Genomic DNA, 27,200 nt, shown 5'->3' with positions numbered 1-27,200 from the left:
CCGTCGTGGCCTCGTCTCATCTCTTTTTCATTCTCGCCTCATGGTTCGTTTGTTGTTTTCTTTCTTTAATCACAAATTTCGATTTTGTCCGCCGGTGTGATAGCGGCTTTAAAGTGAGCGAATACTGATTATATTGAATGTCGGTCTTTTCATAAGTGTAGTTTTGAATTTAGATACTATGCACGACGAGTCGACGAATATTCTAATTCCTAATAGTTACGAATTACGTTAATACTATTGTCCACAAAAAGGTTATTTTTAAATTGTATCTATAACATTCACGTAGTTACTAGTCGCGACCTGCTGGTTTGTTAATAAGTATTATGAAGCGGGAATCGGTTAAACGTTTTATTACGTTTATCCTTGATCCGAGTGAACATGTGGATTTCTGATTTAAACTCATGCTTTTCGTCTGACTCGTCCTTGTCGGTGTACTAGGTACATACTACTCGGCTGTGATTGCAATAACCGCGTGAAACTTAACCGGACGTTTTGTTTTAATTTCAGAAACTATTTTTAAGCGGCCGTGAGTGATTTGAAATTCAAACTTCGAAAATGAGCCCAAGTAATAGTAAGTATTTAATGGTATATCTGTTACATAGTCATGTCTTAACATGAAAACGTTGTAGTACTATATGTTGTGTGTTTAAGACAAGCATAGAAAAATGTATTATTCAATAAAATCTCTCATTAGATGCTTATGTTTTATTTTTATTTTACCACTTAAAGGTAAATTGTCATCAGATCGCGAGACAGTATCATGCATTCAAAATAAAAATGGAAAAAGGTCATTTTTTAGAACATCAGAAACTGATGTAACTGATAATGATATTTACTGTAAGTAATTATTATTTGTGATGATACATTATATTTTTTTTTTTAATGTATAAAAACAGCTAAGGATTTATTTATTATGTGATGAACTTAAACATTTAAAATTTTAAGATAATAATTAAAAATTGTATTAGGTACCTACAAATTACATGATCAATTTATATCAAGAAATATGTCTGTAAATAATAAACTAGATATTTTTACTCGTTTTTGGGTCAATTCTTCAGGCTTATGCTGTATATTTTTAAATAACTGATTGTATCTGTTAAATAATTATATATTAACTAGCTGACTACTTGGTGTTGCTCATTCTAAAGATTTGTCTTTTTTTTATAAACATATTTGTAAAAAAATGGCAAATTTAATTTAAACGAAAAAAACTTGTTTTTTCATAAGCTGTAAAAAGTGCATGTATGAACAAGCTCCTTTTTAGCTACCTAGAAAAATTAAACTTTAAATACTAAATCTTAAAGAATCTATTGGTATCAATTTTTATTGTCCAGTAGTGTTTGAGTCTATAACTTTGGATAAACCAGAGAGAATTAAAAATATAGTGACCAAATATCAAAATTATAAGTTAAAATTATTTGGTATGGATTAATTGTATACATTATATTATGTAACCTGTGGCAACTATTTATATAAAATAAAAATATTAATTTCTACTAATTTGCTACTTTTAGTAGGTACTATAATATTATATGCAACCAATGGCAATTATTTATATAAAAAAGGCCTTTCTGTTAAAACCTCATTTGGAGTATTAAGAATTTCGAAAAAAAAAATGAGAAAAATTGGTTCAGCCATTCTTGATAGATGTGTTTACCAATTAACAACTTTTTATTTTTATTACATGGATTACTAAATAATATTAGTTATATAAACCTAAAACGGTTGTATTTATTTTTGTAGATTTATCTCGTCTTCACAAATAGTCTATGATTACTAATGATTAATTTGGTATTTGCACATTTTTTAGATAAAAGAAAAAAATCCATTAAACATTCTCAATCAGAAATAAATAATGCAGTCTTAACAGCACAAAATGGTTATATGACGAGAAATAAACTAAAAAAACAACTAACAAGTAAGTCAATTAAAATTATATATTGACCTAATATAAATAGTGTATATTTTTTTAAATATTTATTCTAATAAAACTTTTCTTCTCAAATGTTCATTTTATAATATAGACAACAGTGAATTGGTAGAAACAAGTGTCATTAAGGATAAATGTTCCAGAATTAACAATATTAGAAATAAATCAGAAACAGGTATTAAAATATTTATTTATACATATACAGTGGCGAAGCGGATAGGAAACAATGAGACAACGTCCACCCATTTAAAATAGAAACAAATAATTCAAATAATAAATGTAATAAAATATTTATTTTACAAATTTGAATGTTTTAATAATGTGCATATATTTGTATACATGTATGTATTTATTTCATTATTTTTCAAAATCATTTTTTTTGGTGTACCATTATTGTATTCTTAGGATAGACTAATAGAAGGGAATAAAAAATAATAATAATAATAATAATAATAATAACTAATATTAGGGAACTAATATCAAATATAAAAATTATAAAAATAAAAAATAAAAAAAAATAAAAAATATATAGCTAGTTTCATACAACCTCCAGTTAAGTGCCATTAGTGGGTGGCTTCTTACTCAAGTACTCATGTATTATATTTTAACTCTTATCAAATATGCTAATTGTGCAAAATTGTACAGATTGTATATATATTGTGTAAAATAAAAAAAAAAAAAGGATAGACTAGTTGCAAGCCCTGTAGGTTAGTTTGTGGTGCCCATTGTTACTAGACATGTCAGTAAACACCCAAACACTAAAACACAGTATAAATTCACGATACAAATAAGCACAAGACATCTCTTAAACTCTGATATGGTGTGCGGGAGGGATTGGTAAGTGAGTTAGGGTTATTTTTGCTTTACGAGATTCATCTTGCCGTTTATATTTTTGTTTTATTTTTCAGTTATTGTCGTCGTCTAGGCATCGATGGTTGCAAACTATCTGGTTTTTAATTTCCGATTTGTTTATTTCTTGTGTGATATTGGTCAAAAATATATGAGTATCCATCAATAATAATGTTATTATCCTTGATTTTTTAATCAATGTCTCCCTGACCTAAAGACTCACACCTCGCTTCTGTATATATATATATTATTATTATATTAGTTTTCAGTAAAAGTGGCTCACAGCGTTAGCTTGATTGGTGGATGTTTTTACGCAGTGGTTACTAAATATGTGTCAAACAAAGCGTGGCAAATTTAAATTAATTACTCATTAATAACCTGCTCTTTACCTGTCCATGTGGAGAACTAGTAGCGCCACTTTTGCTGAAAACTACTATAGTTAGTTAGCTCTGTTAAAACAAAATATTAACTGTTTATTTATTATAAAAGTATCAAATATGAAAAAATAAATTGTATAATATATATATTCATTGATTTTAGCTAATAGGAATAGAAAACCTTCAAAAAAAATCCATAAAAAGATGTTGCAACTTGGTTTTGGTATGTATAAATATTTTTTATTTTTCATAAAAATTCAATCTTTAAAATCCAATCTCTTTCATAGTGTAATAACTTCTGTTCACCTCGCACATTCTAAACTTGATTTTGTTATGCAGATTATTTTTCTCATTGGTTTTACTCCTAGATATTTAAATTCTTCCATTTGCTCGAATGCGTATCCATTCCTTGATGTTGTTCTTTTGGATCACCTATCTTGGCATTATCATATATTTTATTTTGACTTCATTATCTAACAAACCCAAATGATGGCTAGCTTTTAATAATCTCTTTGCCTTTTTTTCAATCTCATCTGCTTACACCAAAAGTGTGTTTACTCCTATTGTTTCCATCTTACTCTCATCCTGAATATCTTTAACTAATTTTTCAAGTGCCTAGTTAAAAAGTATTGGCAAAAATGTTTCCTCTTGTCTCAGACTGGTTTTACATTTAAAAGCTTAGGATGTCTCTCCCATGTACTTTGCAAGGTCTGTTGGTTACACATTTCAACTAGCTCCTCTAGTTTCATAGGTATGCTGAAATTTTTTAGTGCAGTCTACAGTTGGTATCTGCCAATACTATCGTAGTCTAGAACAGGGTATGCAGATCTTTGTTGTACTCATACATTTTTTTCACTAGCTATCTTAGTGCAAAAATATGATAGGTAGTACACTTTCCTCTTCTAAATCCAGTTTGGTATTCCTCTAATATATCTTCTGTATATGCTTCTAGTCTTCTGAGTAAAGTAGTATTTTATTAGCTAAGTATAACCTATGGCGTATTTGAGAATTTGTCATGGGGAGGGTCCAGATAATTTTTAGAAATCAGAACCTCCCCCATTTCTCTTTATTAAATAAATATACCATATTAAATTTATAAGTCCATGTAAAATTGTTGAGTTTTTAATTATGTTATATAATATAGGTATATTTGTATTATAAACTTTGTAATAATAATAAAACCAAGATCAACTAACTTATTATGTAAGTAGTTAACTAGTAAACTAATTGCTGACTTAGGTACCTAATAGTTAGTTATTTATTATTACAACAATTTAAAATTTATATTTAAGTGTTATAAAAAAAACACATGAGATTAAAAAACAATATCCAATTCCTTAGGACTTAGAGCCATTTTATTATTAATTGCATCCACATTGAATGGTATGTCCCGATGTATAGACATCAATGCTAGTACATTTAGCCTATCCTAAGTACAAAACAAATTAAAAATATTCTGCATAGTTTGGTTATAAATGTAATAATAAATATGTCCTGAATAACTTCATTCATAGTTGATCTAAGATAAGTTTTCAATCATTTTAAGGTTTTAACACATATTTTTGGAGTAGCTGTAAATACTGGCATTGTATACATTTTGTAAATTGATAACAAAAAAATCACAATATTAATTTAAAAAATTTACATTGAAGCTACCAAATTTTCCTTTGTATGGTAGTATAAAATTAATTTATCTTAATCATGTAAAAACACAAAATTTAACATGTATGAGACACGAGTCAGTGAGAGGGGTCCAGGCCCCATTGAAGTACCCCCCCCCCCCTTCAAATATGCCACTGAGTATAAAAGAGATATTCCATGATATATTGACACTACTCTATTTATTTTTTTATACATTCATTATTGTTATTAACTTTTGAGTCGTTGCCAACTTATTATAGAATTGTATATATAGATGGGTTTATTGTATAAATAGGCAATACCTTATAATTAATATTTTAAAAATGTCACTGTGTACAGTAAAATATAATAGTATATTATGTTTAGGTTTCAAGTTGGTGCTCATGTATAATTTGTATAATTTTTTTTTAAACTTACATTTGATTTTTTATACAAGTATGCTAAGCGATACAGCATGTTTTCTCAGAATTGTTTTTTGTATTTAATGATGTATCATTGAATTCAAATGTAGCACATACATTTCAATGACATGCTTGACAACTGTGCTGCAGAGAGGTCCACCTCTCTTATCTTCATTTTTCCGTTTTTTTTTCGAGTGTGAAAAGTACTGGGAATTTATTACTTTTGATCCCTCAAAATATTAACTACGTGCTTACAGAAACCAATCTTAAAGTTGAAAATCTTAACATTTTTACTGGTCTAAAAGATGGTGACCAACAAAAAAATTAAAAACATCAACTCCAAGATATTCTACCATTTCAAGATATTAGAACGATATGTTTAGCAACTGTTAAATCGAGTTGTACACAGTGTATTAGGTTAGACTATGATTATGTTTTCTCATACAGCCTTAAACTTGCCAAAATACATTTATCGGCATCACAAGGAAAAGAAATACTAGATATCTGACCAAAAACTTGTTTGAAGAGTCTAATATCTTGAATATAAATATTTATACCTTAAAAAACACAATATATTGTGTCCTTTGAAAAATGGAGCGATAATCTTATATGCATTGAAGAATTACTCATTAGTTAAGCCTAATAAAACAGGCTGTTTAATGATTTTTCAATTTTGTTGGGAACCAGTTTTTTATATAATACCTACTAATTAAGTCAACATGCAATTTTTACTATTCAAAAAGCATTTCTCATATGACGCTGCTTAAACATACATTTTTAGATTTTATTAAATTTTTTTTGTATAATGAACCATGTTTAATCAATTATTGACTGTAAGGTTTTTTTTTATATGTAATTTTATTTTATCTATTATTGTTTTTGTTAAATATAATAATTTGAGATATCTCATTTTTTCACTGAATTAAGATAGATAACTCTTGACCCACACTTTTATATCAATGAGGTCCAGTAATCTGTTGCCAGTTTTTAATTGTATATTTATATATACAAATTTTAATATATCCTTTTTTATCAGCATGCACAAATAATTGTATTGAATTTATATAAATATTTGTTTTTATGTGTTTTAGTTTTCACTAATGATATTTCTTCTCCATATCCTGGAAAACATCTAGATACCGAGTATAAAAAAAGTACACCTTCATTATTTGAATCAGACTCTGATCCAGAAATTGATTATTTTCGAATAAAGGATAGTGTAAAAGGTAAACAACTAATTATTTTATTTATTTTAGTGTTAATTTGTTTTTATTTTATCTTAGATGAAGTTGAAGAAATATCCACTTGTATTTCTGATCCAGATGATATATGTCCTGCATTTGATAAAAGTAATAAATATCATAAGTTAAAAAAATATGTTCATATTTTTATTTAATATTTATTATGTTCTAGATGTTGAAATGAGAACTTATTTTAACAAAAAATCATATCCTATTAACAATAAGTCTAATATAATATGTAAGTTCACACATTTGTATTTAAGTCATTATTTTAATACTAACATTTTTCTGTACACCAAGTGCATGTTCTCTATTCATGGCAAGAAACATAATTGGTAACTGAATTGCGCGTGGGGCGTGGCTTCACTATATAGTAGTCATATTATACACTCGGCAGGGTTGACTGTCAGGCTACGTCTAACCATTAAATTCATCCTGAATAGAGAATGGTTTTAAAATATATTTTATTATTTTATACTTTTCACATTTTAGCATTAAATACATTTGAGGAAATAGATCAAAAACCATCAAGTTTATATGATCCTGTTAAAACGGTCCGTGACTCTAATCTGTATAAAAACATTTCACAAAATTACAGTAAAACCAACAAGTCATTGGAAGTTACAGGTATTTACATTTCAATATTGTATTAATAGCTGATTATCATTATAGTTTCTACAATAACAATTTACTAGACTCATAATTTGGCCGTGATATAATCCGTTCTGCCTAGTAATCGACCTATATTTTATTTTTATTATTTCTTTACAATAACCATTAAATTATTAACCTAAACGATCAAACTAACTGGTTAATTAAGAAATAAACCAATTCCATATTTTATTTTTATTCACTTGACTTAGGTTGTAATGTATAGTATATTGGTTAGTTATTGTATTGAATTATTTTTGTTAAATTTAAAGAAAATCATACTTATTTGACTTTTGTCTACAAACATGATGTTTAATCATTTTTTTAGACCCATCCCATCAAAAGAATAATTCAATACAGTTATAAATTAGTATGTGTGAATTAACTATATGTTTTTATAAAATAATTTAAGGTTTTGCGAAAAGTAAAAATGAGTTTCATGTGAACTTTCCATTAATCCAGTAGTTCTTTGTTCTTTTGGATTACCTTGATTCTACTATACTGACTGAAAATAGCTACATTTAATTTAATTTTTCATTAACTAATCATTGTACATCATTGTATTTATGTTTTAGCTGATAGTGCCTCTATGTCAAAGAATACAACAATAAATAAACCAATAAGTATTGAACTTAATGAGAAAAATTGTGTCAACTTTAATAAAAACGAAATAAGTAAGTTATGCTTTTCAAAATATCTATTTTATAATTTTACACGAAACAATGACTGTATATAACTATTTATTCTTAGTTGACAATGTTTCTACGTTAAATATTAAATCGGTTAATCTTGAACCTTGTGATCAAAGTTATGTACACTTTAATAAGAATGAAACAATTAAGTTTTCTTTTCAGAATAAGTATTCAGTATTCATTAATAAATCATTGTACATATCTACATTTATTTTTTAGTTGATAAATTGTTTACATATATTTTTATATTTTATACTATAATATATATTATATGACAGAATGTCACAAGGACATTTTCAAAAAAATTAGACTATTTTCTAACTAATTATTAATTTTTTTGCATTCAAACCAAGGCCGCTTATCTATACAATTAATTAATACTAATTTATAGGGACATATATTTTGTGTAAAGAGAAAAACTTTTAAGCATTCCCTTCATTAAGCCCCAACAATTATTAAAATTAAACATTATTGTAAAACCAGTACATTGTACATTACTTACTTTTCTCAAAATTTAAAATAATCAATAACCAACCCTATCATTTTTGTATGTATGTATAGGTCCCACAACAAGTGAATGTGTACCTACAAATACTGAAGATGGTGAAATTATTGTTGTTACTGAATCATTTATAAGTCAACTAAAGAACGAATTTGAAATAACAAAAACAGAATCACAAGGTAGTAAATTATTTTTGTTTTCAATTTATAATTAAGTTAATTAAATTATATTTTACAATCAGAGTATTTTAATTTTAACTGTCCTGTCTAATCTGAAACTTTGGGACTATATAGACCTAACTCAATATTTTACACTCCATTGTATTTTATTATAATACGAAAACATTTTCATGTACATAAAAATCTTCAGCCTTACCCCTCTCTCTCTAAACTCAAACACTTTTTGACCTAAGGGTACTATATATTTAGTCTAACCTAACCAATCAGCCAAAATCTACAACAATAGTTTTCAGTTAAGACTCCAACATCATCCAAACTCTTTAATCTTTCATTAGTCACCTTGCGCTCTTCCTGATAAAGAAACACACATAACTAAAAAGTCACTGGTGCCTAAATTAAGTAGTATGATTAAACAAACAAATTTTGTCGTAAAGGTTCCATCAATGACCCTCATTGTGTATTTTTTATCTTTGTTTTTATTATTATTATGTGCATTGTCTTATTTACTTATTATTAACTATAAAAATATGAAAAAAGATAATACTTAGGTACAACTTCTTTGTTGCAAATACTAAACAAAATAGTGTTTTTCCATCTGTCTTACAAACTATATCAGAAAATTGATTTATATAATGTCAACGTTTTTCACTGATCCTTTGTATTTTTGGCAATTTTCATGAAAAATAAATTTCAAAATCAAATTTTGATTCACTAACAAGTAACAACACACAACACTCACATTCTCACAATACATAATGGCGTTTATTTCTAAACACATACTTATTTTATTGTTGATAGCGTAGTTCCAGAATAATCTTAAATATTTAATTTAATCTTCTAGTGCAACTGTACAAGGTATAATAATTAAGATAAGAAAAAAATTAATTCATTATACGTGCTGTATAAGTAATAAATTAAATACTTGTCTATTTTTTGGATAGAAAATATTCTATTTCCTTTTTTTCCTAACCTCTCATGCTAAAAATATATACCATAAAATATGCATTTTATTCAAATTAAAATAACCACCATTTGCTTCAACATGACCTGATATGTGGACATAAAAAAATTCAGCCTTCAGAATTTGCAAAAAAAATATGCCAATGCATATGAGTCCTAGCCATACTTATTATGTTTGAAATACAAATCATACATTTTTCCTGTTATAAATAATACATGAAATATTAAAAATTTGTTTTAATTTTTATTAGTCATTATATTAAATATGAACTTAAAAAAGTTATCAACAAGCAATCTAGAATATAGTTTGATTTATATCATTAATTCTAGAAATAATGCTCTTACTTGAAGAAAGTAAAATAAAAATCTTATTAGTATTAAGTATAAATAATTTATTTCAGCCGAAATTAGAACTCAAGAATTATTTTACGATAATAATACTAATAAATCCAATGATTTTGATAAAGAAAATAAAGTGGTATCAAAAATACTTTCTTCAGATTTTGAGGGTAATTATTTTATTTTTTGATACTATGTTAATATTGTTTGAATTATCTTATAACTATATAGATTAACTTTTACAGTTTTATATTAGCTCATAATGTTTCATTTAATTTTATGTAAACCATAATATATTTTGAAACATTTGATTTTTCAGTAAACCAAATTAATATGTGTGCTATTGATACTGATATTGATGATATATGTGATGTAAACTTCAAATCATCAATTTGTTCTAATTTATTATTAAAACAAGACATGGATGTTATTGATGATTCACACAATAAACCATTGCCATCGTTATTTACAACCACAAGTAAGTTTTGGTTTTTAATCATAAAAATGTATCATCTAAATTGAAACATAAACTTTTATTATGTTATTTATACTATTTCTTAAAAAGACGGCATACTTGCTATGTTGTCTCTGTGTGACACACGCTTAACAAAACAAATCGTATGCTGGATTCTTACTGAAGTTTATATATTGCTAATATATGATCAAATTTGTATAGAAGAATATTAACTGTACTCAATCCATCATATTTTTTTTAAAACCAGTTATTGAAAAAATGTACTATTCAAGTACTTATAACTCATTTTGAAATCAAATAGGAAAACACTCTTCTCTCGAGCACAGCTCATATTCTTCACTACAAATTTGGTAATTCATATATTAATTATAAATAAAACGTGGTAAGTAAGAATACAATACTTAGATTTGTTAAACATTTATAAGATAGAGTCAACACCAGCGGGTACAATGTTTGATGATTGTAGTATTAACCATGAAGTATCTTATATGTCATAACTGATATGTATTATTTAGATAATGTTGAAAATAGCTTAATGAGTATTTTTGATGAACCCAAAGAGAACATACTAGTTGAAAGTTATGCTAGTATTAACAATAGTTTAATTATCGATTCAAAATCTAACAGTTCAACTACAATTTCAGAAGAAATAATTGATCTAAGTAGTTTACACACTTTTGAATTTGATAATAGTAACTCAGGTTAGTAATTATTTGATGCATTTAAAGAAATACAACATTTGTTTTATAAAAAGTATTATTATTTACTAAAGAAATATATTATTAATTTTAGATCAACCTGTAGAAAATTATCCTAAGCCTGAAAAAAATATCACTTGCCCAGATCTAATTGAACCTAATCAGTATTTTCATTCAATAATTAAAGATGAGATAAAAATAAAAACGGAATCTTTTTATATTAAAGATAATTATAATTGCTCACTCAAAAATGATAGTTTGAGTTCTACTAATGATAGTTTTTCAAAAAAATATAAAAGTAAGACTTATAGTAATATTTTAACTCAGGTACCGGCAACCTGCGGCCCCGTAACTTTTTTCAGCGGCCCTTCAAATATATTTCATGGTGTTTAAAATTTTAATTTTATATCTTAAATTGTAATATATAAAATCGAATCATGACTATTTTATAATAATGTGATGTAAGGTATGGGCGAGAATGTAATCTAATCATATATAATATATAAATCGTCGATTACGACAAATATTTGGTTATGGTCTTATTGCAATTTGTTTTGAAACATTCCAATGTACAATGTCCAAGACATCGTATAAAAACTATGAAGTTTAAATTTTAACTTCTCAAGTGTTTTATACACTTTAATTATCAATGTTGAAAAAATGTGTGATGAATGTCATACATTCAACGAATGTAAAGGTAAATTGTCAGATTTAATTTGCCAAAAAATTATTTTATCTGTAAAAGAGTATAATGTTAAACGTCACTATGAAACAGAGCATAAATTAAAGTTGACAATCTTGCTGGTAATCTTTGACAAATTAAAATAAATAATTAAAAATGTTCATTAAATAATCAACAAAATAGTTTTAAATTACAAAATAATCAAAACGACTCAGGAGTAAGTTTTGTAGTTGCTGAAATGATAGCCAAGTGTAATCGTCCACCTAACTTAACTCTGAGTTTATAAAACAATGTATGTTAGCCATTGTAAATGAAATATGCCCTGAGAAAAAAAATCAATTTGAAGACATCAAACTCTCAGCTAGGACCTGTGTTAGACTACCCAAGAGTTAAGAGCATATTATATTTTAAAACTGAAAGAAAAAGTTTCTATATTTGATTGTTTATCTATCGCAACTGACGAAAGTACTAATGTTTGTGGTACTGCTCAGTTATTAATATTTATTCGAGAAATTGATTTGAATTTGAACATTTCTGAAGAATTGGCTGAACTATGTAGTTTGAAGGGAACTACTATGAGAGAAAACTTATAATTGAAATTGACAAAACATTAAAAAAGTTTGATTTAAGTTGGGAAAAACTAATTAGTGTTACTTCAGATGGTGGCAGAAATATTAGTGGAATTAATAAAGGATTAATTAGGAGAATAAATGCAAACATGGTGGAAGAAAGACATAAAGCACCTATGATATTTCATTGCATCATACTTCAAGAGGCATTATGTTGCAAAGTTTTAGTATGGAAAGATGTAATGAATATTGTAGTATCGACGGTTAACTACATGCGTAAAAATGCTTTGACTCATTGTCAATTTACAATGTTTTTGGAAGAATGCGATGCTGTATATGGGGATCTAATATATTTTTCCGAAGTAATTTGGTTGAGTAGAGGTTTTGGTTTTAAACGGTTTTTTTTTTTTACAAAATGAAATAAATATTTTTTATGTCAAAGAAAAGCAAAAATGTACCAGAATTATCAAATGAAAAGTGGGTTCTTAATCTTGTATTTTTAACTGATGTAACAACTGAATACGAAACTGCAAGGTAAAGACAAATTTTTGTCACATATAGAATCATTTCAACTGAAATTAAAATTACTACACAAACATATTAATGAACAGAGCTTGGATCATTTTGTATGTTGTAAAATTGTATTAAAATCATCTAAATCAACTTTATATATGGAAACAATAAAAATGAATAAGAAAGTAATGACCTAAATGTATTTTATTCAAGTCTTTTTGAAATAGATTTTAAACGCATTAAATATCTTGCTAAAAAAATTATTACTGCTTTCAGTAGCACTTATATTTGTGAGCAAACGTTTTCTATACTTATACACTTTATTTCGAAAAATAAATATTGTTAACGATCAAGCGGCAAACATATGGATGCAGTTTAAAAATATCGACATCCAATATGAAAGCGGATCTGTAAACAATCTAGCAGAAAAAATTCAACCTCAAAAATCACACTAACAACTATATTATATATATAAGTATATATTTTAATTTAATTTTGTTACTAAAATATGTATTTTTTCATACTTATATTTCCATGTAAAATTAATAAATATAATAGGAATAAAACTATTAGTATTGTATCATTTGTACAATTTTTTTGTTATTAATGTGGCCCTTGATGAAAAATTGAAAAAAATATGGCCCGCATGGTTAAAAAGGTTGCCGACCCCTGTTATAACTATGAATCCATTTTTAAATCGATAAGGAACAGATACTACACAAATTTGTATGACTACTCCGATGTTTTCTATACATTTCTTTTTAGGTTAAATTTTTTTGTTCCAGATCATTCCTCAAGATGCTATTGTAAAAATTTTAATAGTTTCAACATCAATGATAATAAGATATTTACTTCTAAAATCAAGCATTTTGCATTTAATAATAATGCTAAAAAAGTTCGTCAAAAATTATTGCTTAGAAAACATTTAGAAGCCAATATTTTAAACATGCTTATTACAAAAGAGCACAAGAATATCATTCAATCAAGAGAACATAATATACCAATCTTTAATTCAATTTCAATTAATAAAAAATTTGAGAAATTTGATTTTAAAGAAAATGATCATATTGAACCAAGTATTTTAAGTATGCTTAAAGATGTCTATGTAGACGTAGAATATCTTACTGAATACTGTGATTATAATACAAGTGGTAATATTCTGAATTCTAACAATTTTAATACAAATTACTGTAATATTATTGTTTTCAGATCATAAATTGCTAGAACCACAAAAAGATAATAAAGATATACAATTTAATATTCACTCTTCTAAAGTTAAATCAATAAACATAATGTCTACATCTAAAAGTAAGACAAACGGTTATTAAAGTTAAATTGTTTTTGTAACTTTCTTTATGATTTAGACATTAATGATTCAACATCAAATAATACATCACAGAACAAACCAATCAATTTTAAACCTTATGATGAAAAATATGACAATTTTGATAAAAACAAAATAAGTAAGTTATTATTTTCAAAACAACTAAAATATACTGCATTCAGGAATCAGGTTAAAAAACACGTAATTGGCGTCTGTCTTGTGCTCAGAGAGGGAGAAGAGAGCATAGATTTTCTGCAAAGCTGTCATTCAGATAGTTGACTAGTTTAGAATAAAAGGCTTGCTTTGCTTCACAGCAGAAAATAAAACTTTTCATTGTACAAGTCGATTCTTGTCCTAGACAGAGTTTTTTTTTAGACTTAAAAATCATTGTAACTAACTGTATTTTTTTTACACCAATACATTCTTATAGATAATCTGGTTTTATGAATTTAGTGATTTTATTCAGACAATATAAACTGGGGGTAGATAAATTGGGTCTTCTATAATTTGGGGTACAAGTGTACAACACAATTGAGAAAATTTGTTAACGTATCAAAGGATATAAAAATTCAAAAGAAAGCCTACATGAATTAGCATAAGATACTGCGATGTTGCTATTTTCAATTTTGAACTTAATTATACAAAAAAAATGGTAAGAGTTAAGAAATAACATGATTTCATAGTCAATAATAGTTTAAATTGTTCAAATTTCCATATTATCTATATAATAATATAGTCAATAATATATATTATTTTTCACTTATATTATATATTTATATGTATAATGTATATAGTCTTTAAAAGTTAAATTGGATTTTTATTCTTGAAATAGGTCCATGTAATCTGATGTTTATAAGCTATATGTAATAATTTTATTAAGATTTATAGATACAATTGATACAAATTACTTATTAGTCTTTTAACTACATTTATTTATTCTAGATCATGTAATAAATATCTTTATTTCTAGCTTTTTCGATTTTTGGGTTTCTTTAATTTAATTTATCTCTACACAAAAAATCATTGTATATAATTATATAATAATTTATACTCTTTTATAGATAATGATTCTACATCAAATATTACAAAACAAAAAAAAACAGTCTACATTAAACCTTTTGATGGAAGTTATGTTAATTTTAATAAAAAAAAAACAAGTAAGTTATTTTCTTAAAAATAACTTGGTTTAATTTGTTTTTTCTCAAAATATGATAACTGTCATTATTTTCAGTTGATCATGCTAACACATCAAATAGTACAACAAAATATGAACCAATTAATGAAAATGATGTCAACCATGAGAAATACAAAATAAGTAAGTTATTATTTTTAAAATAGCTTTGTTTATATTTCTACGCTAGAAAATCATTCTTTATAACTGTTTTTTTTAGTTGATGCTTTAATATCAAATAGTAAAACAAAAATTAAGCCAATAAGTATTGAACCTGATGAGAAAAATTGTGCTAACTTTAATAAAAACGTAATAAGTAAGTGTTCCCTTTCAAAATAACTATTTATTCTTAGTTGACAATGTTTCTACGTCAAATAATAAATCAGTTAATCTTGAATCTTATAATCAAAGTCTTGTCCATTTTAATAAAAACAAAATATGTAAGCTATGTTTTTTAAAATAGCTATGTTTAATTCCATTTTTCATTAAATAATCATTGTATATATTGTATTTATATTTTAGCTGATAATGCTTCTATATCAAATAGTATTGTTCTTTATGAAGAAAATTGTGTCAACTTTAGTAAAAACAAAACATGTAATTTCCTTGAAAATTGTTTTGTTTAATTTATTTATGTACAACAAAAATAATAACTGTGTTTAATTGTAATTATTTTTAGTGGATCATGCTAACACGTCAAATGATACAACAAAAAATAAACCAATTAATCACAAACCTTGTAATCAAAATAATATACATTTAAATAAAAATAAAATAAGTAAGTTATCCTATTCGCAGTAACTATATTTATATTTTTACACAAAAAAATAATTGCTTATAACATCTATTTTTAGTTGACAATGTTTCTACATCAAGTAATAAATCAGTTAATCTTAAACTTTTTAATCAAAGTTATTTTAATAATAATAAAATATGTAAGTTATTATTTTTTAAATAACTGTTAATTTTTGCATTAAATAATCATTGTATAAAATTGTTTTTATTTTTAAGCTCATACTGACTGTATATCAAAAAGTACAACAAAAAATAAACCAATAAGTATTGAACCTTATGAGGAAAATTTTGTCAAATTTAATAAAAACGAAATAAGTAAGTTATCCTTTTCAAAATGACCATGTTTATATTTTTCACCAAAAAATGTTTGTTTATACCTATTTATTTTTAGTTGACAATATTCCCATGTCAAATAGTAAGTCGGAAAGTGTTGAACCTTGTGATCAAAGTTGTACCAACTTAAATAAAAACAAAATATGTAAGTTGTCTTTTCGAAACAGCTATGTTTAATTTATTTTTGAATTAAATAACCATTGTATAAAATTGTTTTTATTTTTTAGCTGATACTGACTGTATATCAAAAAGTACAACAGAAAATAAACCAATAAGTATTGAACCTTATGAGGAAAATTTTGTCAAATTTAATAAAAACGAAATAAGTAAGTTATCCTTTTCAAAATGACTATGTTTATATTTTTCACAAAATAAAGATCTCTTATAACTATTAAGTTTTAGTTAACAATATTTCTGCTCCAAATAATAAATAATTTAATCTTAAACTTTGTAATCAAAGTTATTTTAAGAAAAATAAATTTATAGCATGAAGTTATTCTTTTTAAAATAGCTATGTTTAATTTACTTTTCATTAAATAATCATTGTATATAATTGTATTTATTTTTTAGCTGATCGTGCCTCTATGCCAAATAACACAACAAAAAATAAACCAATCAGTTTTGTACCTTGTAATGAAAATGGTGTCAACTTTAATAAAAATAAAATAAGTAAATTGTCTTATCAGAATAGCTGTGTTTATATTTTTCACAATAAAATGTTTGTTTACACCTTTTTATTTTTAGTTGACAATATTCCCATGTCAAATAGTAAATCAGAAAATGTTGAACCTTGTGATCAAAGTTATATCAACTTAAATAAAAACAAAATAAGTAAGTTATCTTTTCACAGAGTAGCTATGTTTTTTTTTTTTTTTGTTTTAAGTTATCCTTTTCAAAATGACTATGTTTATTTTTTTCACAAACAAATGATTGTCTATACCTTTTTTTTTTTAGGTGACAATGTTCCTATGTCAAATAGTAAATCTGTTGATCTTGAACCTTACGATCAAATTTATATCAACTTGAATAAAAACCAAATACGTAAGTTGTCTTTTCAAAATAGCTATGTTTCATTTATATTTTCATTAAATGATCATTGTATAAAATTGTTTTTATTTTTTAGCTAATACTGACTGTATGTCAAATAGATCAACAAAAAATAAACCAATAAGTGTTGAACCTTTTGAGGAAAATTTGGTAACATTTAATAAAAACGTAATAAGTAAGTTATCCTTTTCAAAATGACTATGTTTATATTTTTCATAATTTTATATTAAAATGATTGTCTAAAATTAGTTCATTAATAATAGTGTTGTATTGCTCTACTAAAATAAACAACAATAATAGCAATTTCAATACATAATAAAATATACCTAGTAATATAGGCTGGTAGACGGTCTTTGCTCGGCATTGTTTTGAGCTTGCCATGTTCTATCATTGAATTCATATTTAACACATACATTTTAGTGATTTACTCAATGACTAAGTACACTCGAATCTCATACTGTGTAGCAGGGCTGTTACTTATTCTCCCATTTCTATTTATGGAATTCTTTTAAAAAAATATAACTTAGTAACATGGTTTTTTATTACTAGACATTTTCTTTTATACCCAATATTTTTAATATAAATAAACAGTTGCAAGTATTTGAAACGATTATTATTTTTCCAGATTATCCAAAAGTTAGTTTTATCAAAAAAAATGATTTGGACTTTGACAGTGTTTGTAATTCTCTTGTAGTAAATACCGAAATTGATACTAAAAGTAAAATTAAAATTGAAGATGAATTTTACTATGATACTACTGGTATGTTAAACTAATTAAATTATAGTTATTTGTTTTTATATATGTATTTAATACTTTGTTTTTGTAATTAGCTATGAAGTATGATTTCAAATCTGAAGAAAACCCAGAACTTGAAATAAAATTATTTGATGTCAGTAATTTAAGTGATAGCACTATAACAATAAATAAAAACAATGAATCCAAAAAAGGTAATTTTTAATATTGTGAGTACTTAATAAATTTTATTCAATTTTATTTTATATTTTAGAGTTTGAAATGCCAGTAAAATGTAATGATATTGAATCAGAAAATATTTTGTCATCAGCCAGAATAAAAACCAACTATGAATTTACTCAAACAAAAATTACACATGTTTTAAAAGAAGAGCATACACCAGGTTTTTATTACTAATTAAACAAATAAAAATTATTTCTCTACACTACTTAATTGTAGTATGTCTGGACATAAAATATATTGTAGTTGACTCTTGGTGACTTGAACCCTCTCAAAAAAATTCTCATTATTGTTATTGAATTGATTATTTTTGATTGTTTTCATGTCTCTCGATATTCAAATTAAAAGAATTAAAAAACTCCCCGTTTTAATCATATACTTTTGTATAAACTTCTATAGAATATAACTTAGAAATACATATATTTTTATTTGTTTATTATTTATTATTGTATACAATTTTAATGGAATAAACAAATATTAAATTTATATTTTATGTTAAATTTTAAAATATGCATACAAATAAAAGCTCCCTATTTTATACATGATCACATATCATGCCAGTTGTAAAGAATATCTAATAATAAATGCATTTTTTATTTTAGTTCCTGCAATAATTGAAAGTGAAATAGAAAAGACAAATATATCAACATTTTTTGAACCACCTCAATTCAAAAACCTTTTTGATACTAGTGATACCATTAGCCCAAAAGCATATCAAATGTGTAAGTGATTTTTAATCTAATTTAATTTATAAACTAAATTGTTTAATTCTAGTAATAAGTCTTTGAAAAAAAAATAGCTATTGTTATTTATCATAATACGAAGCATACAACTTTGAAAAATTTGCCAAAATAATTAAAATTACCTTTAATCATTTATATTTAATTGTATTATACTGTATAGATTCTATAGGTATATTTACATAAATCTATTTTGTTGAAGTTAAATAATGATGTAATTGTATTTATTATTTTCTTTCAGGTCCAATGTTGCCACACACATCTGAAAACAATGAGCCTGTTAATAATTTATTTGACCTACCTGTTGATGATATTGCTTTTTCATTAAATAACAATAGCTCTGATGATGATGATGATGATGATAATAGATTACTCATTGGTAAGTTATTAAATAAAACGTTTTTCCTCCTTTTATGTTTAACCATTTACATGTACCTATTTCAAATCAATAGTTTCAAAAATTGCATTTTTCTCATACTATATACTCTAGATATAATAAGGGGATGATTATATGTATTGAATTTAAAATGATTTCCTTTTTTTTTTAATCTGTACGCAATTTAGTAAAAATAATGTTTCAATTTTCAAGTTGTATTTTCTGGTGATAAATTGGATCTAATTGGTACTCTTGATAGGTCAACATTAAAAATTCCAAGTATTTTTCAAAATAATTACAAAAATAGGGTTTTTTTTTTTAACAAAATGAACTGTTCTTTGGGTGTTTCTTCAAAATGTATTTTAACTCAGAGCTATTTATAAGTATGAGAATTTTCCATTTTTGTTGAAAAAAATAAATAAATGATTAAATTAGTTTGTATATATTTTTGTTTGCTTAATTTTAATAATTGGATAATTTTAGAAGATAATGAACCAATCGTTGATGGCAATATTAATACAAATAAAACATGTATTTTTAAATTACCTGATAATTCAAAAGATGAAAGAAAAATAAACTATCCATCTTCAGCTGCAAACATTAAAAGTAGTTAGTAATTTATTATCTATTATATTTAGTATCTTAACATATTGTCAGAATTACTAATTTGTTAATGTTTTAACTATTATAGAAGTTACAACAGAAATTGAATTTTGTGAAAAAAACTTAACAAATACAAAAAAGGAACAATCTTCTGAAATAAATCTTATCGAAAATGAAGAAGGTATGGTTTTTCATTAAAATATTTATATGTCAGTATGACAGACTTAAATTTTGTTTATGTTTAAGATTATATTATTGAATTAAAAAAAACCTGAACTATCATAATATTACTATGCATAGTACACAAGGACAGCTCTAAAATATTGGTTGGGGGGAGGCGGACCTAAGTTGATTACAATATGTCTTTTTTTTGTAATTTTGTCTCTAACAATTTTAAAACTGTTTAGAAAAAAGAATGGGAGGGGGCCACTGTACCTAGGCCTCTCGGTGGAGCCGCCTCAAATAATACATTTCTTTTTTTATTTCAAATGTATTATTCAAATTGCTATAACTTGATACAGTTCAAAGTATAGTGAAGCTAGCTGATGAATTAAAAAATTAAAAAATTAAATTATTTGTTTTTTTTGATTTGTTCACATTATAATAAATTTGAAGTTAAAAAACTTCTGAGTAAACTTACAAGTGTTTTTGACATTTCACCACTTTTACAGATTAAAAAAAAAATTTTATATTCATGCAAAACTAATATCAACTTTTTATGTACTTAAAATCGAATACAGACTAATATTATTCTATGAATCTAATATCTCTTTTTATGCTTATGTTCTAGTGTCAAACCCTATATTATCAACAAAAAAATGTGTTATTTCTAATAATAACTGTGAGAATGCATATTTATTAAAAGAAAAAGAAAACTCTTTAGATGATTGTATGTCTTTTGAAATGTGCAATGAGTTTTATAAAATAAAATCATTAAATAAAAGCATTGTTAATAAAAATGAATCATTACCCAAGTATATCCAAGATATATTGAAAGAAATGTATGTTGATGAATTGTTTGTATCTACATGTCAACATATGGTAGACTTTTATAGTAAGTATTTTTTCTAAATAACAACCACAAGTACTTATATGTGTATTGACTCAATTGAGCCATTCTCTACCCTAATATCTAAGGTGAACTGCATTCCTGTCCACTCATTCTTTCTCAGTTACTCTCCATTGCAAATATACTATTTGTAATCTTCATCGTATATTTAACTGTCTCCTCTTTTAGAATGACCTTCTTGTTTATACTCGCTTGCCCACTTGGGATATACCCCTTAACTGAACATATAAATATTTCACTAAAGTGTACCAAAGTTTATTCTTTTTGTACTCTGTCTACTGTTCATAACATAACGTCTTATTTCGTATATTCTTATGAAGTCATACATGTATGAAAATATAATATTTAATATATAATGTAATAATATTGTTCATTGGCACATATTTGTTGAAAAAAGTCATTATCCAAAATTATTATTTTCTGAATTACATTGAAACAATAAAAATAGACTTGAAACTTTAAATTACTAAAAAAAAATGTGTATATTAAAAGTCCAATAGCTAACTTGGTTTCAGAATGTATTGTTGGTTAACAAAACTCTAGATAATAGATCATTTTTTTAAATTAATTATGTCATAATCTTTTTGTAGATGATGATGATCAATTAAAAAATAATGTATTTTTTCAAACAGACAAATGTAGAATAATCCCATCTAAGAAATTGGCCTGCGATATTATTAATACAAAAGGTAATTTATATTTGTACACATGTTTAATTTTACAAGTTTCATAATATGTATTTTGATAACTGCTAACTGCTATTTCTAAAGTTTTATTAAAATTAAATTTCATAAAACTTATGTAAAAAAAGATTAATTTCAATGCATGTATATACCATACAGCTATAAAAAGTTAAAAGTACATATTGTTTTGTTATTAATTATCTATATAATTAAATACAGAACTTATATTTACTTGTTTGAACTAAGTTTATTTTTTATAAAACTGATATGATTGTCATAAATAATTAATTTCAACATGTTTAAAAATCAATTGTCAAACATTTTATTCTTAAGTTGCAGAAAAAAAATATTCTGAATTTAACCAATCAATTTCAATCAATGGGGAAACATTGTTGGGGGCAAAAATAAATTACGAGAACCAAGAAACTAATGAACCCAGTAATACTACTACTAAAGAAAATAATTCTGTTTCCCTGCAAAAACCAAATGGTAAGTTTTTTAGGCACTTAAAAATTTATTGAAATAACAATTGATATTGTTATTAGATGTAAAAACTAAATATCCAGAATTAAAACAATCAATTTCAACCAAAGGAGAAACAATATTAAAATCAGAAATAAATAATCGTAACCAACAAAAAAAAACCGTTAATCCTACCATTACAAAACAAAAATCAAATTCTTTACAGGAAGCAAAAAGTAAGTTCTTACTTATTAGATATAATGTATGTTTTTTGTATTAAATGAAGTAAAAATGTAATTACTTTGCAGTGGTATTAATTATTATTTTTTTTTTATCTATTGTAATATATATATCTACAATTAATAACATATCTGTGTTGAGTTTTGATGCATCTATCAGAATAAAAAAATTGTATTAAAATAAATCTTATAACTTCACTTAAATTATATTAATTCTGTCCCAGAATACACATTAAGCTTAATATTGCATTTTTAGTTTCTTAGCTGACCGAGTAAAGTACTATTTTAATGTTGTGTAGTACTTTTATTACTAGAAATTAGTAAATAATAGGTAATGTTTTGTATGTATTTGTAGATGTTCCAAGTAATATGAAAATCAGGATTCACTTGAGAGAATTCATAGTATCTGATAAATCATTTGATGACATTTTAGAATCCAAAGAATTCAGAAATTTAAGATTTTTTGGTGAGGAAGAAATTGCAAGGTAATCTTATTTAAATACATTAAATATCTATTAAAGTATATTTCACCAAGTATTGTATAATATTGTGTTTTTGTGTACTCTCTAGTTCAATTGGTGTTTTTATTTTCGAGCAAATAATTGATGCTCCAATAATAACTGGATTGTCAGTCTACAGAGCAAGTTATGACCAATTAAATAATGAAGAGAAAAATAAAATATTGGCGTCTACAAATTTAAATATTACTTGTCCAAAAATAATGATGCTAACCTCGATCACTCTAGCATTAGCAAAAATGTTGAGAAGTGATACATTAATTGAGCTTATCTTAAATGTTATCCGAAGAAATATTTTAAAGAAGCAGATGAATACTAATCATTCAATTGTATGTAAAAATGTTTATTTATCTCATACTTATTATTTGTATTGAAAGTAATTTTCCATTATCTCGACTACCGTCCAACGTCAAGACTACCAGGCTGATAAAAGTTTATTCTTTTAAGTTATATTAAGTTTTATGTACTAATTGTTAGACTACAGGAAATATGACCCCTTTTTGTAAAAAACATTTGGATGGGAAAAGTAATAGATTGGAATAATTATAAAAAATAAAAATGATGAAATTGGAAGCCCATTAAATATTGTTAAAATTAATGAGATAATATTTTTGTTATAAAAAAAGTACACTGGAAGAGAAGTGTGGGTAATTCGGTAATACCGAAAAGACATTTGTTGCAAAACTAATTCGACATTTCTTTTATTGGTGAACATAAATGGTAATTGTCATATTATCATTTTTGTTTACAGTGGTAGTCGAAATTACGGAAATATACCAATTTTTGTTAATTGCTTAAGTATCTTCTATACTCATATAATTTATTAATTTTCAGGATGATCAATTAATAAAACAAGTAGTATATTTTGTTGACATTTGTGTTAGACTAAGACTGCTGAAAACTCTTCAAATATTTATTTTTGATTCAATGGTTTTTTTACCAAACAAATATTGTTGTATCATATTTATATCTTTGTTGTTATGGAAAAATTGCTTACCTAGAAGTATAAATATAAAAGAAGGTAAATATGTAGTTGAAAATATTAACTAATAAAAGAAGAAAACTTGAAATTGTCTATATTAATAGTTATTAATTAGTGTACAAAAGTAAAATTGCAATTAATTTACTATAAATTTATAAATTTCAGTTTTATTGTTTTCTTAAATTCTTCAAAATATATATGTATTTAATATTATCTAGATAAAATTTTCAATTGTTTAATTATAATGGATATTTCATTTAGACCCAGTTATTATCACCGTTTTATCATTTTTAATTGCAAAAAAGAAACATTATTCTGAGGAAACTGTTGGTTGTGATATTTTCCAAAGAGAATTGATCAACTTGCTTTCTTGTCATTTCAATTACACATTTAGTATTGACATGCCAACTAATTTTATTCAACATATACATAAACCTGGTGAGTTTATTTAAAAAAATTATACTTGAATGTATGTATACCTTGAGTAATAAATTGGCAATTTACTGTTTTATAGATTTTTTCGTATCTGTAGTCATGTTTTTAAAATGTTGTAATCCGAACGACTTAGTGGAATTCATGGTCAACTGTCTGTTTCCCATAGTTGATAATTATCTGAATACTCAACAAAACGAAATGTATGCTTTACAAACTATGGAATCAATAAGTAAGTATTAATAATTAATATGTGAAAATTAAAGTATGTAATTCATACAGTATTTGAATTTTAGATATGGCAATCGTACCATTTAAGATAACTTGTAATACTACTGTTGCCACTTATCTAAATAAATGTAAGGATCCAATAAATGGTCTTAAGAAAAATGGAAAAGAACATGTTTATAACACTACCCATAATAGTTACAAAATATTGCAGAACAAATTTATTGAGTATCTGAATGACAGCCGACCTCGTAAGTACAATATTATATTCATGAACATTGCTACAGTTTAAATTAATAATGAACATTTTTAAATCTTCTAATTATAGGTTCTCCATACTTTGAAGAGTTACTGATGTCAATCATTTTAGTGTTAGGATCTGCAGATTATCTAACCAGCTGTATGAGTTTGATGCAATGGAAACCAAAAAATGAATTGTCTGCAATTTTATCCAAAAAAATTGTCATTTTCAAATCGATTGTAGGTGATAATATTGTATGGGATAAGCTGTGTGCCATAGACGACATTAATACATTGAAGTGTTTGATAAACAGCTGCTTGTTAAATAAAAATGTGTATGATACAATTATACAACTTTATAATCTTCGTTAATGTGTAACTTTACAACTTCTAAAAATATGAAATGAATTGACTGACAATTTCTGTGATATTTTAATTATTGAATTTTTATGGTGTATTACACCATTTGTATAATTAATCTAGTTTTAAATTGACCATGTAAAAATTGATTGCTCTAATGATATTTACAGTGAAAACATAACATGTCACAATTACAATAATATTGCACTACTATTATTACACTATAACTATGTTTAAGTCTTTATGTTTGATAAATTATTTTTTTTCGAAAACTATTATTAATGTTTGTATTTCTTTATGTAATTATATATGTACTATGTATGAATAAAAAAATTAATGTTAATGAAAATCAATGAAATGTAAATTAGTTTTATTGGATGTGTTCTTAGGATCATTCATTTTCATTCTCAATCAATCTAAAATATATATCATGTCAAATTGCTCTCAAATTTTTTTAATTTTAGTATAAAGAACTGAGGAACCTTGTATTAAATTTACAGATCGAGGAAGAAAATATTTTGAAAAACACAGTACCATGTAAATTAAATGATGATTTAAACAGTTGTTGAAAATGTCAAATATTTTCGGTTATTTGTTTTTGATTGTAACAAAATAAAAAAATCAATTTTGTTGATAGTACGATCAGTTATCATTATTTCTTTATTTTTTTTCTCTATTATTTTTAGTCATGGGAATTTCTAATTTGATCCCCCAAAAAGTCCACCGAGATTTCACTCCAACCAGCCGAGATGTCGAAGCTGAAACCAATGCCTTATTTCTACCATAGACCTGTCCGTGTTGCCTTAAAAACTTCTTTAAATTCGGGGGCCATATCCCAATACCCCGACAGAATTTTTTATTGGCGATGCGAGAGGGGTGTAATTTTCCCCTCTCTTGGATATCCACTGTTGTGCTTGAACTGCGAATGAGATCCGGACACGCCTATGATTTCTACTGTAAAAAGGTCTGGTGTGATATGGTAGTTGTACACTTGTACTCAGTTACGTTTCATTTCTGAATGCAAGCATCAGCCGGTGTCACTAGTTCCCGGGGTTTTAATAACAAAATCTTGCCACTCAAGACACGTGTTCTAACCAACTGTACCCTCCCTACAGTAATAAACCTACAAACAGCTAATAAATGGCTATAGTTGTTGGGCTTCAGATCAATAAAAACATTGAAAACTCAATAAATTCATCACTTTGTTCAAAATCTAATGAGTTTTTACAAGTTGATTAGTGAATTAATGGTTTAATTTTATGTTGACCAATGATTTAGTTAGAACCTTATTTTAACCTGTTCTAAAAAAATAGGCTTGTTTACTTGGACACAATCAAATTATAGTGTCAATTATTTAGATTTTATTTAGATCATGCATAAAATATATATTAAACTTGTTTAGATCAAAAAAATAACAATATTATTGTATTATGCTTGGTGCTTGGACTACCGATTGTCCTACCTATGCTGCTGTATCAAATGTTTGAGTATACGACAATTTACTTGAGATTATTTGATTATTATTAAGATAAAAAAAATTATTTTTAATAGACTAATAAACAATGAAAAGTAACACAATTGAAATAAATACATTTTCTTCCTCTTATAAAATCTTAAGGTAAGATTATAATCTAGAGCAGCAGTAATCGGTGGTCCACAGAAAAATATCTAAAAATCAGCTAGAAATAAGTAAAGCTCTACGACTTGTAGTGGCTACATTGGAGCCAAAATTGCATGAAATAAATAAACCTTTTTTTATTATTTTACTTTTGTATTTTTTCATATTAATTAGATGTAAAATGTATCAGTAGTGGAACGGTATTTATGTAAAAAGCTATACGTGCACATGGTCCTTAGAATTTAGAATATGGTTTTAGAGGTCCGCAAGTACTTAAAGGTTGGGCAACTGCTGTGGTCAGTGGT

General features: G+C 25.4%; 1 protein-coding gene across 10 annotated transcripts; it reads left to right on the top strand.

The window, feature by feature from the left end:
• The first annotated feature begins 8 nt into the window (after positions 1 to 8).
• On the top strand, positions 9 to 25,916 carry LOC111040351 (protein PFF0380w-like). Of its 10 annotated transcripts, none has more exons than XM_022324233.1 (50): positions 9 to 438; positions 508 to 571; positions 730 to 837; positions 1,814 to 1,921; positions 2,028 to 2,108; positions 3,323 to 3,382; positions 6,293 to 6,427; positions 6,485 to 6,550; positions 6,615 to 6,680; positions 6,935 to 7,069; positions 7,669 to 7,767; positions 8,347 to 8,466; positions 9,828 to 9,935; positions 10,085 to 10,243; positions 10,756 to 10,941; positions 11,033 to 11,236; positions 13,488 to 13,853; positions 13,912 to 14,010; positions 14,067 to 14,165; positions 15,088 to 15,183; positions 15,258 to 15,341; positions 15,418 to 15,513; positions 15,720 to 15,794; positions 15,877 to 15,975; positions 16,052 to 16,132; positions 16,209 to 16,307; positions 16,384 to 16,470; positions 16,553 to 16,651; positions 16,896 to 16,994; positions 17,070 to 17,156; positions 17,280 to 17,366; positions 17,449 to 17,547; positions 17,998 to 18,132; positions 18,204 to 18,320; positions 18,380 to 18,508; positions 18,948 to 19,067; positions 19,327 to 19,464; positions 19,945 to 20,070; positions 20,153 to 20,245; positions 20,855 to 21,118; positions 21,724 to 21,822; positions 22,156 to 22,305; positions 22,362 to 22,514; positions 22,873 to 23,002; positions 23,088 to 23,364; positions 23,870 to 24,056; positions 24,279 to 24,455; positions 24,532 to 24,681; positions 24,746 to 24,928; positions 25,006 to 25,916. In XM_022324233.1, the coding sequence occupies exons 2-50, from the start codon at positions 556 to 558 to the stop codon at positions 25,287 to 25,289; spliced, it is 6,315 nt and encodes a 2,104-aa protein (XP_022179925.1). In that variant the 5' UTR covers positions 9 to 438; positions 508 to 555; the 3' UTR covers positions 25,290 to 25,916. The 10 variants fall into 10 exon arrangements, with proteins under 10 accessions (XP_022179925.1, XP_022179924.1, XP_022179923.1 ...); XM_022324232.1 differs by having other exon boundaries at positions 10 to 438; positions 19,948 to 20,070; positions 22,150 to 22,305; XM_022324231.1 differs by having other exon boundaries at positions 10 to 438; positions 22,150 to 22,305.
• Positions 25,917 to 27,200: the final 1,284 nt, after the last annotated feature.

Source organism: Myzus persicae, unplaced genomic scaffold (genome assembly GCF_001856785.1).
Source record: "Myzus persicae strain clone G006 unplaced genomic scaffold, MPER_G0061.0, whole genome shotgun sequence".
Lineage (NCBI taxonomy): Eukaryota > Metazoa > Arthropoda > Insecta > Hemiptera > Aphididae > Myzus > Myzus persicae.
This window is presented reverse-complemented; position numbering and strand designations above follow the sequence as displayed.